This window comes from Gambusia affinis, linkage group LG08 (genome assembly GCF_019740435.1).
Source record: "Gambusia affinis linkage group LG08, SWU_Gaff_1.0, whole genome shotgun sequence".
In the NCBI taxonomy this organism is placed as follows: domain Eukaryota; kingdom Metazoa; phylum Chordata; class Actinopteri; order Cyprinodontiformes; family Poeciliidae; genus Gambusia; species Gambusia affinis.
Window position 1 is genome coordinate 1,005,058 of NC_057875.1, and position 15,121 is coordinate 1,020,178.

At 36.9% G+C, this 15,121-nt stretch overlaps 2 protein-coding genes across 8 annotated transcripts in view; both read left to right on the top strand.

Annotated features, from left to right (window-relative positions):
• The window catches only part of dyrk4 (dual-specificity tyrosine-(Y)-phosphorylation regulated kinase 4), a 33,191-nt gene extending 28,580 nt beyond the window's left edge, over nucleotides 1-4,611 (top strand). For 5 of the 7 annotated variants that reach the window (XM_044123885.1, XM_044123891.1, XM_044123888.1 and 2 more), the window contains 5 exons: nucleotides 539-711; nucleotides 897-957; nucleotides 2,045-2,174; nucleotides 2,249-2,406; nucleotides 3,326-4,611. In XM_044123885.1, the coding sequence (XP_043979820.1) occupies nucleotides 539-711; nucleotides 897-957; nucleotides 2,045-2,174; nucleotides 2,249-2,406; nucleotides 3,326-3,534 (731 nt within the window). In that variant the 3' untranslated portion in view covers nucleotides 3,535-4,611. The remainder of the gene's footprint in view (nucleotides 1-538; nucleotides 712-896; nucleotides 958-2,044; nucleotides 2,175-2,248; nucleotides 2,407-3,325) is intronic. The other 2 variants (XM_044123886.1, XM_044123889.1) reach the window with 1 other exon arrangement.
• Nucleotides 4,612-5,397: 786 nt separating this feature from the next.
• ndufa9a (NADH:ubiquinone oxidoreductase subunit A9a) lies at nucleotides 5,398-14,528 on the top strand. Its single transcript, XM_044123894.1, has 11 exons — nucleotides 5,398-5,631; nucleotides 7,597-7,770; nucleotides 8,652-8,749; nucleotides 8,835-8,926; nucleotides 9,379-9,520; nucleotides 9,596-9,698; nucleotides 9,773-9,843; nucleotides 11,147-11,223; nucleotides 12,797-12,892; nucleotides 13,037-13,103; nucleotides 14,282-14,528. Exons 1-11 carry the CDS (start codon nucleotides 5,577-5,579, stop codon nucleotides 14,450-14,452), a joined length of 1,146 nt encoding a protein of 381 aa, XP_043979829.1. The 5' UTR covers nucleotides 5,398-5,576; the 3' UTR covers nucleotides 14,453-14,528.
• The last annotated feature ends 593 nt before the right edge of the window (nucleotides 14,529-15,121 follow it).

Sequence of the window (15,121 nt, forward strand, 5' to 3'; positions counted from 1 at the left end):
TATTTCCATTCCAAACTAGTTCACTGGCTAGGAAATTGTTTGATATAATAGCTAAATTAAAATATACAATATGTATACATGCAGCAGGTGGATAACGTGGTTCATTCATAATGAAATCTATGTATTAATTATATTCATTCATTCATATTAAATATAGAATTAAGTGTAATTAATAACCAACATCCTACAAGGATGTAGGGAGTTGTTTTCTGGTTGAAGCAACCAATCACACGCCAGGGTCTCTACAGCAACAGCCAATCACATGCCAGGGTCTCTACAGCAGCAACCAATCACATGTCACGGTCTTGACAGTTTATAAATTAATTCACAATGAGCTTCAGCACAGGAACATCAAATTATTTATTTAATACTTAACAAAAAATTTTTTAATAAAAACAATGGAGGCACAATTCTATTTTTAATAAATAATTTCTGTATTTTCAGTTTCAATAAGTTAATGAAACATTTAAATAATCATGTTTAATATTTATGGTAATGTTTCTTTCTCTTCTTTCCTCTCTGCTCTTGCCATCGTTAGTGTACACCTACATCCAGAGTCGCTTCTACCGCTCCCCAGAGGTCATCCTGGGTCACCCCTACAGCATGGCCATCGACATGTGGAGCCTGGGCTGCATCCTGGCTGAGCTCTACACCGGCTACCCGCTGTTCCCCGGGGAGAGCGAGGTGGAGCAGATCGCCTGCATCATGGAGGTGGGAGCCCAGAAACTAAAACTCTCAGACACGTTCAGCAAACAAAACCGTTCAAAGCAGCTTTCACTGATGTGGAAAAGATTCTCTTCTAAGTTTAAAAGGCAGAAAAACCTGAAAAGGAGGAAAATACTTCAGAACTTGTTACGTCCTGTTGACTTAAAGAGTTCTGGTTTTTTAACTTGCAGGTTCTCGGGACGCCTCCAAATGATTTTGTCCAGTCGGCATCAAGGAGGAAGTTATTCTTTGGTAAGAATTTTATTTCCTCTTTAGTTGAGCCAGTTTTTATTCTGTCCCTGTTCTGTCAGTTATGATGCTGCATAGCCAAATTCACAAAGCCTCTGTTTGCTACACTTTGTTGGTTTTATTTAGTTTATTGCAAACATTCACACACCTTGATACGTAATTACTTAACAATTTGTTTGAAAAGAAGGCAGGCAAATGTGGAAAATAGAAAATATTAGATTTTTAAAAATATTTCTCTAATGAACTTAAATTGTACGGAAGAATAATAATCTCAAAATTGAGACTTTTTTCTCAGAACTCTAAATTTTGAGAAAAAAAGTTTTTTTTTCAGTGATGCTGATCCTCGTCTGTAAAACAGTCACTAGATGAAACAGAGTGTTGGGAATCAACATTTGCATCAATGCTTGGCTTATGTAATTATTCATAATTATAATTAGTCATTTATTATTAATGAAATGATTAACAATTAGCTAATGTGACATTAGGCATGTTACTGTGGAATGAATATTGAATGTTGTGACGGTCTTCAGTCAGAGGCCTCTTCAGACTCCTTGGCAGACTGACTGCTACTGGAGATCCCTCCTGTCCACATCATCACTAATGATGACTCTGGAAATATTTAGATGATTTAACTTACCTCCAGAGATAAGTGAAGTATTTTTTAAAATTTGACTTGAATTTGAGTGAATTGCATGTAGGAGATGCTTCCTGCTTTTCTGCACGTTAAAAATGAAACATTTATCATGAAAATGCAGCTTTGGGGATTTGCAGAATTTGACAGGAACATTCTAGAACGTTGAAGATGCTCCTGTTCACAGCTGATAACAAGTGAAAACAGTTAAGAGCACAATATATAAATAACTAGCTCTAGTTTCTTCAGACCAGCTTCAGAGATCTTCTCTCCATTCTTAATGTCATCAGCCACAAACAACCAACATCTCTCACAAGAGAAGTTTTCTGTTGCAGGGAATCTTTTGAGTTTTTTCAAGTCTGTCTTTTGCAGTTGCTATTCCTTTATTTGTTCGTTCACTTTGACTGAATCCTGTTTTATGAGTCTGTTTTTAAATGCCTGGCTGCATTATGACTGCAGACTCCAAAGGAAACCCGAGGAACATCACTAACAGCAAAGGGAAGAAAAGGAAACCCGACTCCGTTGAGATGTCAGCGGCGCTGAAAACCAACGATCCGTTGTTCCTGGACTTCATCCAGCGCTGCCTCGCGTGAGTTTAAACATTCTGGACGCCGCTGAGCATCTCTTTGCTCTCTAGATGCGACTCTTTGCTTTGCTTTTCAGTTGGGATCCAACGAAGAGGATGACTCCCGATGAAGGGCTGCAGCACCAGTGGATCCTGGAAGGAAACTTCAACAAAGTGAGATCCAGAACCAAGCCGTCAGCGAAGAAAGTCGCGGAGAGCTGCAGCGGCGCAGACAGACAAGCAAACAGCAGGCCTGGTGAGAGGAGCGCACGCTGGGGAATAAACTCAAAACATGCATCAGATCACGTGTTTACCGACATTATTAAATAGTAAAGACTGAAACCGAGAAATCCTTTTCATTAACTGAAATAAATAAAAACCAACTGGAAAACTGGAACTAACTGGAACGACATAATGAGTTTGTAAAAACTAACTAAAACAAACTGAAATTATAGATACAATTTGCTGTTTTTGTGTTTATGAATCTATTAGCCTTTCAAACTTTTTCCCAACACAAACAGTTTATGTCATCAGTTTAAAATGTTCCCAAAATGGCGGCAGGTTGTGGGAAAACGCCAGTAACTTGGGTGTTCAACAATAATTATATAGAGTTCTTGAAAATGCTATATCCTGCTGAGAATCAATGCTTCAAATGTATTTATTTTATCTGTAATTTTTAAAACTTTTCCATATACAAGTCAAAATTAAAGAAAAAATACACAAAGACGAAATTAGTACAGAAATAGATAATCAATATTTAATTTCCTGTCGTCAAGATCACAAAGTATGGACTGAAAAAAGTTTAGGTAGATTATCAAACGTTCATTTTGTAAAACAAAAACAAAGCAGCAGAAACTTTTCTAAAACATGAAATTATGGAATTTCAGGTGAGTCAGAAAACAATCAAATATATAACAATAATCTATGTAAACACAATCACAACACAATACTTTATGACCTTTTTGTATCGAAAAAACTAAAACTGCTAAAACTAAAACTACATCTAATAAAAACTAAACTATATTTAACTAATAAAAACTAGGAGCCGCATTTTAAAACTAGTTCAAATTGAATTAGACAAACTAAAAGTTACAATGAAATAAAACTAAACTCTAATAAAAAACCTGGAGCTGTAATAACCGTGGTGTTTGCACTGTTTTTGTTTGTTTGCACAGCAGAGAAGGTCGGCGCAGAACATGGCAGCAATGACAAGCTGAAGAGGGACGGCTCCGAGGCCGGATCCAAGATGGCGTCCGGTGAACGCCTGCGGCCGCTCGGCGCCTCAGCGGAGGAGGAAGTGTGTGAAAGTGAAGGCGGTGAGCGGCCGGTCCACATCATCATCAAACCACAAGAAGAAATGAGCATAGAGCGCAAAGACGGCTAGCAGGCCGGGAGGGTCGTGATGCGTTCAGGGCCACTGGGAAATATGGATGTTCTGGTCCGGACTTACAGGAAGAAACCCTGAATTCTGTGAAGTGGGTTTTTTCTACATGATGACAAAAACATTAACAACGACGGACATCTTCTGGTTTTGGTAGCTGGTCAAATTTATGTCATCGATTGAATTTTATAGAAGTCGTGATTCAGTTTCATGTCATCACATCTGAAACATGAAACTTTATTTGACAGGATTAGATTTACAGCAGCATCTGGACCTGCCTGATATCATTTCTGGAATCAAATCTTTGCTGTGCATCAGAAAAAAATAAAAACAAGCTTGACTTTTTAGCTACAGAAGAATTAAAGCTGGAAAACGTAGAAAATCTCCTGCAGCTTCTTGTTCATTTCTCCTCATGTTAGTGTGAAAATGCTGAAATATTGAGTCCAATAACGGCTGAGCCAAATGATTTTTATCACAACATCAGAGAAATATTTATCAGATACGTTTTAATTGATTAAGTTGTGTTATTATTTATTGTGGAATAGTTTGTGTTTCATTGAACTAAACCCTGAAATGTGGATTTTTAAGAGACTCTATTGTATATATTTCTGCTGTCTTATAAATATGTAAAACAGAGCAGATTTTAAAATTAGACAAGGTTCTACTTGTTGTGTTGTTACTGTATGATCACTTTGTATGTCTGTTATTCCTAATATTTTTATATTAGAAGCAAAAAGACAATCCTCTTATTGATAGTTTGTGCCTTGCAGTATTAGAGATCCAGCACTTTATTGTTGTTTTGTTGACATTTCCTGTCCAGATATGATTTGAGCCGTTCTCCCAGGATCCCTTTTATTTAACAAAAAGATTCTCCAACTTTATTGGTTGCAAAAATTTATTTAAACTGATTTTATTTGTTGTTTTTTTTTACAGATCTAGCTTATAGAAAAGCACATGTCATAAAAATATATGGGCTAAATAATTTAATCCTTAGATGATGTATTGTAGCTGTAAATACAAGAACTGAAAAGAAGTCATTTCTATGTATTTTATGCTGAAATAAATGTTGTTTAAAGAACATCTTGTTTAAATAATTTCACATTTTTCTTACTCACCTCATGTGTTTTGCGCCCAGGATTCGACCTGATACCAAATTAAGGTATGTTTCTTTTTCTAGTCTAAAGTTTCCAGGTACTGACTGTAATATTGATGGCAAATAAATAAATTTATTCAAATAAAAACACATAAAAGTGGTGTCAAAAACAATGTGGTGGTGCAAGTGTTGCGTTGCATTTTGACTAACTGGATCAAACAAAAAATCCTATTCTTGTAAAATATGCATTTCATAACAAAGCCTTACATAATGTGGAGAATTAAAGGATAATGTACGTTTAACTACAAAGAAGTTAATAAAATTCTAACTGATTTATTTTTGTTCTTTTTTTTTCTATATTGAATCCAAACACTTTATGGAGTTGAAAACTTGAAACTGAACAATGTCAGTCATTTTCAATTATTTGAATAGTTGAGAAACAAACATCCGTGTTTTAATGGCGCTTTAAAGTCACTGAAAGCTCCAGGTCATCAGAATTAACTGACAAAATCAATATTTTTATTTGGGATGTGCATCATTTCCACTTCGTTACACGTCATGTCAGCGGAGTCTGAGCAATATTTGGAGCTGAAAATCATACACAACATCTCCTGTCATATTGACCAGATAAAAACATGAGAACAGTTAAGTGAATGAATAAAAATAAATCCTAACTAAATGCTAAACACTGGTAATACACTACTAAATATGCGACAACTGGATTTGGCTCCTCCTCTCACTTAATTAAAGACATAACCAGCTGTTTGTGTCTTTATGTCTCCCTAACGGATTGTCCCTGTTTTTTGCGACTCTCACTACTTGTGGTGAACGTTCATTCTTTTCACTGATATATATTTTATAAAGTTTTAATTTATAGAGCGAACCCCGCATTTGATACGCCGCAACATACGCACATTTCAGTTTAGTCTACGCGGTTGCCGTACTCGGAAAGATGGCGACCGTAGTGTTGGTTAGCCGTCCTGCGGGTGTCCTTTCAAAGATTTCAAGTGAGTAATGTCACTACAGCATTTAGAGGATTGCACACGTCGTGCAGCTCGTAATATTCGATATTTATTCACGGACCCCACCGCTTTAGCATGAACGGGCCGGTAGAAAGGACACCCGGCCCCAGTGACCTTGCTAACATCCGCTAGCTGAGCTGGAGCTAATCTGGATCTTTATGTTTTGGGCAGAAAATGCTGCTTTTTTACCCGAGGGCTTACGTAATATAATATAATATAATATATTATAACATAATGTAATGATTCTACACTGCGCTGGACTGAAGGCTTGTTTGTCCGAGGTTATTTTTTCTGCCTTCGGTAAAAACAGATCCTTGTTATTGTCCAAACAAAATGTATTTAGTTAAATAATCCGAGCTAAACTACAGCTCTTATTCTTCAGGTTTATATTACGGATAAGAAGTTCGACCAGCAATATTTTTATGAATATATTTATTCGGAACAGTTTTTGATTGAAACATTTCAGGTCCAACGTCAAGCGTCACTTTATTCTCCATTTAGACATTTATCATTTAATATTTAAAAGATTCACGGTCAAAATAAAATATGTAATCTGGAAGAGCAGTTATATATTTTAAATGATTCTAACGCTCGGGTGTTGAAGTTAGAAATGAGAGAAGCTTTCATTCAAATTCAACAAAATAATTTTATTAAAATTCTTATTTAAGATAAAAACAAACACATGATTTTATCACCAGATTTTATCCTTTAACTCAAATATTAAAAGCATTGTCTGAGGTTGCATAGTAATATCAATGTTTCAGATTTGATGTATTTTTAATATTTTATAATACTGTACCTAAACTTGTTATTTTTTTAGTACTTTGTAAGTAAACTGGATTCTGAGATCATCAAATATTTAACAAGTCCTTTATTTACTTTTAAGATCGTTTTTCCTGCTTTAGAATTGAATATTTTTTCTTATTAATAGCAGAGACAAAAAAAGTATTCTGCCAGAAAACAAAGATTTTCTCCACATCTTAGATAAACTTCGTAATTGAGATTAAAAGCCATTTCTGATGAAAACAAGAACATTTGTGGACTAATTAAACATCATTGATCGTTGGGTGATTAAAAAAATATATTTTAAAGGTTTTATTGGCCTTTATTTGAAAGGAAAGTGGGTGATGACAGAAGGGAGAAGACATGTGGCAAAGGTCGCCAGGCCGGGATTTGAACCTGCGACAGCCGGGTCGAGGACTAAGGCCTGTGGGTTATTCTTAACCCCCGCGCCACCACAGAACATTATTAAAGATTAAATTAAAAATATTAATAATTATATCCGATTGTTGGTTAGTTTGAAAAACAAAAGTTTCTCATCTTAAATGAAAGACAGCAAATGGAAATGAACTACAAGAACTGATATTTTTGTGTTTGATATTTAATGCTTTTGTTCTTGGTCCTTGTCAAATACATAAAATATAATAAAATAGATTAAACAGTTTTGTTGGACAAAAATGGATTAATAGGAAAGAAAAACAACCAATAATCAATAATACTCTGTTTACATTATCATTAGAAGTTGTGCAAACTGCTTCCTATAAAAGCAAATATATTAATGCATAAATGTCATGATTTTGCAGCCTTTCAATGCTTTGACTGCAGCTTTTAAGAAAACATGAAAAAAGTTATTTTAATGCTTGTCATTTATCCCACATTCCTGTTGGTGAAGTTTTGTTGGAATTCCTTCATTTCCTGTTGGATTTAAATAAGAAATAATAAAAGAAACCTGTGATGTATTTGTTTCTCTTGTGTTTTTAGTCCTTAGAAAAATAAACCTGAAGATTCAAACCAAACGCTTCAGCATCAGCCAGTAGAAATGGATTTGGGGCATTTACAGAAATAAAAACGTGTCTCTGTTGCATTTCATAGATTTTTGCATTATATCATATAGTGTTGGTGCAGAACCGCTGGGCTGATTGGTGATTGGTTTTCTGCTGCTGTTGACAGGCAGCTGCAGTCAGGCTGCGTCTGCAGCTGCATGCATCGCCACAGCGCAGCAGAGGAAGCTGCACCATGCCGTCATCCCCAAAGGGAAGGGAGGACGCTCGTCTTCCAGCGGGATCGCTGCCACCGTGTTTGGAGCCACGGGTTTCCTGGGCCGATACGTCGTCAACAGGCTGGGTTCGTTCGGACCTTTTCATCAAGCTTTTGTCGTTTTTCAACATCACAGTTCAGGATTTCATGATGCTGAATAAACGCACGCAGCATCCCAGTGAAAAATTCTGCCCACTGATGCAGATGTCTAACACTGGTTTTAAATGTTAAGTTGTCAAAAATAATGAGCTAAATCTTTAATATATACTTGATATACAAAGGGAAAAGGGACGCAGTGCTTTGCTACCAGTTTTCAACAATATTACAACTAGATAACAAGGCCAGGAAAAGGTTTTTATTGAAAAGCATAGCAAGGGAGAGGAAAGTAGCTATGCTATGCTAGCTTGACTATGAGAACCTTAACATGTTGATGTTCTGCAGAATTTGATGTTTCGGTTTATTTAAAAAAGGCAACCCACACACCAACTCATCATTAGGGCAGGTGTTTAAATTAGCTAATCTACCACCACTGTGTTAGCTTAGCTGATAGCAGCAGTAGCTAATCTTCCACAGTGATCACTTATTAATATTCACAAATGAACATCAAGCCTAAAAACATAAAGCTGTAACATTTCCTGTGTGGGAAATGTTTGAGTGATTTTTGGTGTTGAATCCTGATACATTGGTGGCGTTGTCTTTCAGTTGCTATGGCAACAAGCTTGTGTGAAGCGTAGCTGACATTGAGAGCGAGAAAAAAGGAGGAAACGGGTGGTTCTAAGTTACTCTTTAATGTTTTCCCTTTGCTGTGCTGCACTGAACTGATAAGAGCTGCTTCTCCAGGTTTCATTAACAGGATTATTCTGCAGCGACATTAAATGAATCGTCTTTTACCCTCCAGCAGTAAATCTCCACATTTAAACAATGACCTGCTACGTGGATTTAATGTCCCTGAATGTCTCATGCTGCAGGTCGGGTTGGTTCCCAGATCGTGATCCCTCACCGCTGCGACCAGTACGACCTCATGTACTTCAGGCCCATGGGTGACCTGGGCCAAATCATCTTCATGGTAAAAACCTTTTAAACAGGTTTGCAGGTTTACAGGCCGGATCTCTGGGGCGTGAGGCTGAAACGCTGCTGTTTCTGCGTGACAGGAATGGGATGTAAAGAACAAAGAGTCCATCCAACGGGCCATCGAGCACTCCAACGTGGTCATCAATCTGGTGGGCAGGGAGTGGGAAACGAGGTGAGTTAACCTGGAAAAGTCAGAAACCTCTCACCTGCACGCTCCAAATCAAATATGCGACAAGTCGGCAAAACCAGGAACAAGTGGCCAGAGCAAATAAAATAAAAGCTGCCAAATTCTGAGAAAATTCTGGGGTTTTTGATCGTTTATTTTTTTGCAAATTATTCTACCGTAATATCTGGACTAGAAGCTGCTGCTTTCTGACATGCTTTGAAGAAGCCGCATCTTAGGCCATGGGCCTCAAATACGGCTTTTTACCATCGAGTTTCAAAAGACAGGAAAGATTATCACAAAGACTATCACAGCACCTGATCCTCACAAATAGATATGGAAAGCCAACAGTGCCACAAAACATTATGTATTTGGACTTTGAGTCTGTACTGAAATCTACCTGTAAATAATTTTTGCGCTCATTTACTTGAGTTTGTTTGTTTTTCTCGTTTTAAAACTAGAAACTACCGCTTTGAGGACGTTTTCGTCAACATCCCTCAGCAGCTGGCCCGGGCCACTAAAGAGGCCGGAATCACAAAGTTCATCCACATGTCGCACCTGAACGCCGACATGCGCAGCCCCTCCAAATACCTGAGGAACAAGGTGAGTCCGGCACTTCCTGCACAAATCAAGCCGCCGTGAGGGGCGTGACGCTGATCGCTTGCTCTGCCGCCGCAGGCTGTGGGCGAGGAAGCGGTGAGAGAAGAGTTTCCAGACGCTATAATCATAAAGCCGGCAGAGATGTTTGGCAGGGAGGACAGATTCTTCAACTATTTTGCCAGTAAGATGTTTGTGATGATGGGAATCAGCTCAGCCGTTTGTGGGTTTATAGAAACCTTCCTGGGATTCTTTCAGATATGCGCTGGTTTGGAAACGCGATTCCTCTGATGGCGCTCGGGAAGAAAACAGTGAAGCAACCTGTTTACGTAAGTTTTTAAAGCAAGAAGCTCATTTTTATTTTAATTCAGAAAAGTGCTGACTTGGCTTTAAGAAGTTAAAAATGTCAATTGCTATAATAAATTATAATATTGTCATTTGAATTTTCCACCAATATAATAATAATGACATGTTAATGCAAATACGTCCTAAAGATCAATGTCTATTTCACGTTTACACCGTGTTCCTAATTATTATGCAAATTGGATTAAAGTGTCATAAAGATAAAATGTTTGTTGTGCTATTAAATGTATAGCACATGTATGTGTGTCTTTGAATCAGTATAATTAATTTCAGAGAGCTGCTTGATCAGTTTGTCTGCTGAGCTCAATTAAAGAAAATCTACTTCAGAAGGATGTTCCACATTATTAATCAGGCCACAGGTTTCATTCAATATGGGAAAGAGAAACGATCTCTGCTGATGGAAATCATCAGATAGTGTAGTGCCGTATGACAAGGTATGAAAACATGAGATATTTAATGAGAACTGAAGCGTTTTCGTTCTGTGAAGAGATTTACGGCTGATTCAGAACAAAGATGGTTTCTACAGATTCCAAAGAAAAGGTCCGATGTTAACATGGAACTTGTTAAGATATTTCTGATTGAAATAACTTTTGATTTTAGTACATGTGATCACTTAATGCTGCACATTCAGAGAATGACCGTTTACAGTTCTTTATAATCTATAAAATGTTCAGAAAATCTGCTGTGCAGAATAATTTGGTACATTTTGAGTTTTTTATTTTTGAAATAAATCCTGTTCTCATTGCTTTGTTCAATAAAATCTGATTTACACTGTAAAAGTTCATGACTTGAAAATTATACTGACCATCATTTTCATTGAACATTTAGAAAATCTGAGAAAATATCACTTGGATAAAGTTTTTAACTGTATTAAAGTAAATAAACTCTCCATCAAGCTCATTTTAATTGATCAGGTGGATAATTGATTTATTGATTCTGATGACAGGCTTACAGATACTGACATTTGTTTGTGCTGATGGATAATTGATTTTATTGATTTAAGTGATGCTAACTCTCACCAGCAGGTGGCAGTGTTTCTACACTGCTGCCTCAGACTTAATAGATGAGAAGTAATAGTTGATCAATCAATATGGCGAGAAAAAACTCAAGCTTTAAGTTCTTTAAAGAATAAAAATGTTTAAAATCTACTTTTCTATTTGAAGCAGCTTAATGAGGAAAAATGATCCCAAAGTCCAAAATAATCTCCACAGAATCATTGGTTTTGACTGAAAAATGATCACAGAAATAAGCGGTGTGTTTGTTTCTCAGGTGGTGGACGTTGCCAAGGCAATCGTCAACGCGGTGAGGGACCCAGACGCCAACGGGAAAACTTTCGCCCTCGTTGGGTAACAAACAATCTCAAATATGTTCAGCAATGCACCAAAATTGTATTTATGTAAACTTGTTAACTTTTGTTGCTTATACTGTTTTATATTGTTTTGGGGGAAATGTCTCTTTGGCATTTATTTGGTTCCGTAGTTCTGGTTCAGATTCTCAGAACCATTTTGAAGAAAACTTTTTGTTTGTTTCAGGAATTAAAGTGAAAGCAGATATTAGTATTTTGGTGATTTTTGTTGATCTTAAATTTAACTCTCTGAACGTTGCAGAGTCTCTGATGTGGGATGAAATATTCAGCAAAAGTTCTCTCATATCCTGAATTTTCCACTTTTTGTCATTTTAAAACCACAAACTTCAAACGTGAAAAACGAAGCTCTGAAAGTTTTGCTTCAGAAATTATTCAGTAAATGTGACAAAAAGTGGAAATGTTCTTGGGTGTGAAAATCATACTGAAATAATTTATGTCTAATAATTCAGCACATAAGCAGAAGCTTAATTAACTCAGAAATAAACCCAAATTTATGATTTCTTCATTATTAGAGAAACAATAAAGAAATAACAACTATAATACATAAAGTCGATCAGGCAGTTCTTCTGGTTTAAATTAATTTTAAATGAACAGAAAGTATTTCAGCTGCTGACTGAAAACAAGTTTAACCTGATATGAAAGTTTCCTTTTATACAGCCGCTTTATGGCAGGCAGTTTTAGCATAAGATCAGTTTTATTTTACAGAATAATGATTTTAGATTTCTGCATTTATATTCTGACTAGTAAGAAGAAAAACAGTCTAAATTTACAAAAACAATGTTCCTGATATCTAATTTATTTGGAGAAAATAAATTTTGAATTGTCAAAATTATAGTTCCATAAATCTTTGTTAGTTTTGACAAGTTGTTGCACAAGTTGAATTGTATATATTCTCCCATCTAAAACACGTTTAATATATCTTTAATTTTAAATGTACTTTATGTTTATAATTGAATTATCTGAAATATGTTTCAGATAGTCAGTAATTCATTGCAGGCATCTAGAATTGAAGCCACTGTAGATCCTAGTGGTGAATCTGATGTCATTTATAGTCAGAATATAATCAGAGAAACAAAACTTTCAGTGATTCAGTTCAGATTTGTAGGGTCACAATTTGATTCAAAAACTATTTGTAATTTATAACTATTTATGACTAACATTTATAACTATAATTTATTACTATATTGTAAACCAATAGAGATTCTGGGAGAAGAATGTAAACACAGAAAATGTATTTATAACAATTCTATGATTCCATCAGTTTATATTTAAACAAAACTACATTTGTGCATAAAACTCTGTAATTTAACCAGCATTAGGTTAGCTTAAATAAAAAATATCAAACAATTATTTAAAATACATTCTGTGGCTGCGTAATGCGATATGCAAATAGGAGTTTGTATTCTGAACACATTTTAAAATACTTTGACTAGAGAAATCGTGATTCTCTAGTCAAACTCATTTCATGAATCTGTAACACAGTGATGCTGATTTTGTGTTAAGTCGGTTTGCCGTAGAGGCTGTTTTGCAGCTGATTGTTGTTTGACCTGCAGGCCGAACCGCTACCTGCTTCACGACCTGGTGGAGTACGTCTACGGCGTGGCGCACCGGCCCTTCGTGCCTTACCCTCTGCCGCGCCCGCTCTACCAGTAAGCATTCTCATGCTCCTGCAGGGAGTGTCTGTTTTATCTCACTGATCAGAACAAAGGCTGCCATTAAAACATGAATGTCTTCATTGATGAGGAACTCTGCTGCTGTTAGCGACTGACGTAGCGACTGCTGTCTGCTTTCAGCCTGGCTGCCAGGATTTTTGCTATGAACCCGTTTGAACCCTGGACGACCCCGGACAAAATCGACAGGGTGAGACGATGAAGATGTTTAAACTCAAAGTTTAAGTTGTTTTTTTCTCTCATGTAAATCAGTCTCCCTCTAACTGTGGTCCCCCAGCTGCCCCCTGGTGGTTTGCACTATACTGCATGTAAATGACCATTTATTTGCCGTGACATGAGCTCAAAATGCAACAATTAGCTTACTAAAGGATTGTGTTTAGAAATAATAATGAATAAGTAGCTTAAACCCAGATTACTCAAAGGAATAGCTGAAGATACTGATGGGAAGAAAACAACACCAGGAATACTTATAGACCCGTTGCACATTGTTGTTTATATCTGGGAATTTTGTGCCTGCGCTCAAAACTGCAGGCAAAAACAGATTCTTTTTAGCGGCGCTGCTGCAGTAGAACATTAACTAAAGAAACCTGGAGATGTTGTTAATTCAGGGCAGCGAAGGGAAAATAATGCAGAAAAACAGGTGGAGAACAACACAAAGCCACGTTTTTCTTCCTCTGTCGGCTACGCTCTGCCGATCCGTTGCCATAGCAACTGACTGATGACAGCTCCACTAGTGTATCAGGATGAAACACCAAACAACACTTCATTTCAGAACATTCAGTCCATTTTATGTTTTTAGACTTTATGTATATTTTGTGATTATTAATAATTGATCGCTCTGGTAGATTAGCTGCTGCTGCTATTAGCTAAACTAACACAGGGTGGTTGATTAGTTAATTTAAACACTGAAACGCACAAAATTCCACAGCACATCGACATGTTAAGGTTGTCATAGTCAAGCTAGCATAACTGACCTACTGCCCTCTCCTTGGTTATTTATTTTCTTAACTAAAACTTTTTCCTGACATCGTCTAGTTGTCATGGTGTTGACAATTAGTGGAAAAGCCCTGCTTCCCTTTTTGTTTAATTTAAGAATTAATGTATTATGTTGACAACTTAACAGCTAAACCAATGCTAGCCATCGTCAGCTAGCAGCAGGGAGTCGGGGTGGGATTTGTTCAGGTGACGTCACGCTGCAACGTGTTCATATGATCAGAGGAAGACATCAGTAAGAGACTAATGTTTTCATTCAGGTGGATTTTAAGTTGTTATTTTTAGTCAGGAGGTTTGTGAGTGTTTAAATGAAAAGGTTTGAGAAACGCGGGTTTACATCTTTAGTAAGCAGAATGCTCTTTGGTTTCCGTCCAGTTTCACACGACAGACATGAAGTATCCTGGACTTCCTGGTCTGGAGGATCTGGGCATCACGGCTTCCTCTGTGGAGCAGAAGGCGATCGAGATCCTGCGCCGCCACCGCCGCTACCGTTACCTGGAGGCCGATCTGGACGAGACCAAGCCGGCCAAGACGGTCAACTACTGAGCCACGGGTCGGAGGCTCGCCTCGTAATTCAGCTTCCTTTAGCGGTATTCTGTACATAAATAAAGAATTATCTTCACTGGGGGGTTTTGCGTCATCACTATAATTCACCTGGACACGTAACTCTGGTTTTTGATTAATAACTTTTACAGAATTTCACAGGAATTTGATTCACAGTTAACAGAAAGGCTTTTTCAAAATCTATACAAGATTTAAAACTGGACTTTCCTTCTTGATTCCTGGCATTGAAGCTGCAGCGAGTAACTTCATGATAAAAATGTTTTTACATATTTATTAAATGTTATGAGGCAGATAATCTGAGAAAAGATTGATCTGCTATTGCTGTCTAAAGAAACAAACCGTTCCTGAAGCAGTCAGGAGGCGGGGCTTAATGCTGCCAATCAACCTCATGTAATCGCTGCCAAATGTGCAAATGGCGGAGTTAAAGTTAAAGTCAGATACTGCAGCTTTAACTACTGTAGTCAAAGAATGTAAGATAGAAACCAGATCTGTTCCTCTGCCAATAAACTACAAGGTTCTGAATAGTTAACCAACCTATAATTAATAACCCTGGAATAAAATTCATAATTGTTACTCAGATCTTAGGAATTAGTTTCATTAAAGATTTTTGTCCATTTTGATTGAAATTCTGTTCAAATAGAATAACAAAAA

What these genes read in the sequence shown, in the direction of transcription:
- ndufa9a (XM_044123894.1), top strand. Translation starts at nt 5,577, where the DNA reads ATGGCGACCGTAGTGTTGGTTAGCCGTCCTGCGGGTGTCCTTTCAAAG. An exon ending in ATTCTTCAACTATTTTGCCA is followed by an intron (nt 9,699 to 9,772) that starts GTAAGATGTTTG and finishes GGATTCTTTCAG; the next exon opens with ATATGCGCTGGTTTGGAAAC. An exon ending in CCCCGGACAAAATCGACAGG is followed by an intron (nt 13,104 to 14,281) that starts GTGAGACGATGA and finishes GTTTCCGTCCAG; the next exon opens with TTTCACACGACAGACATGAA.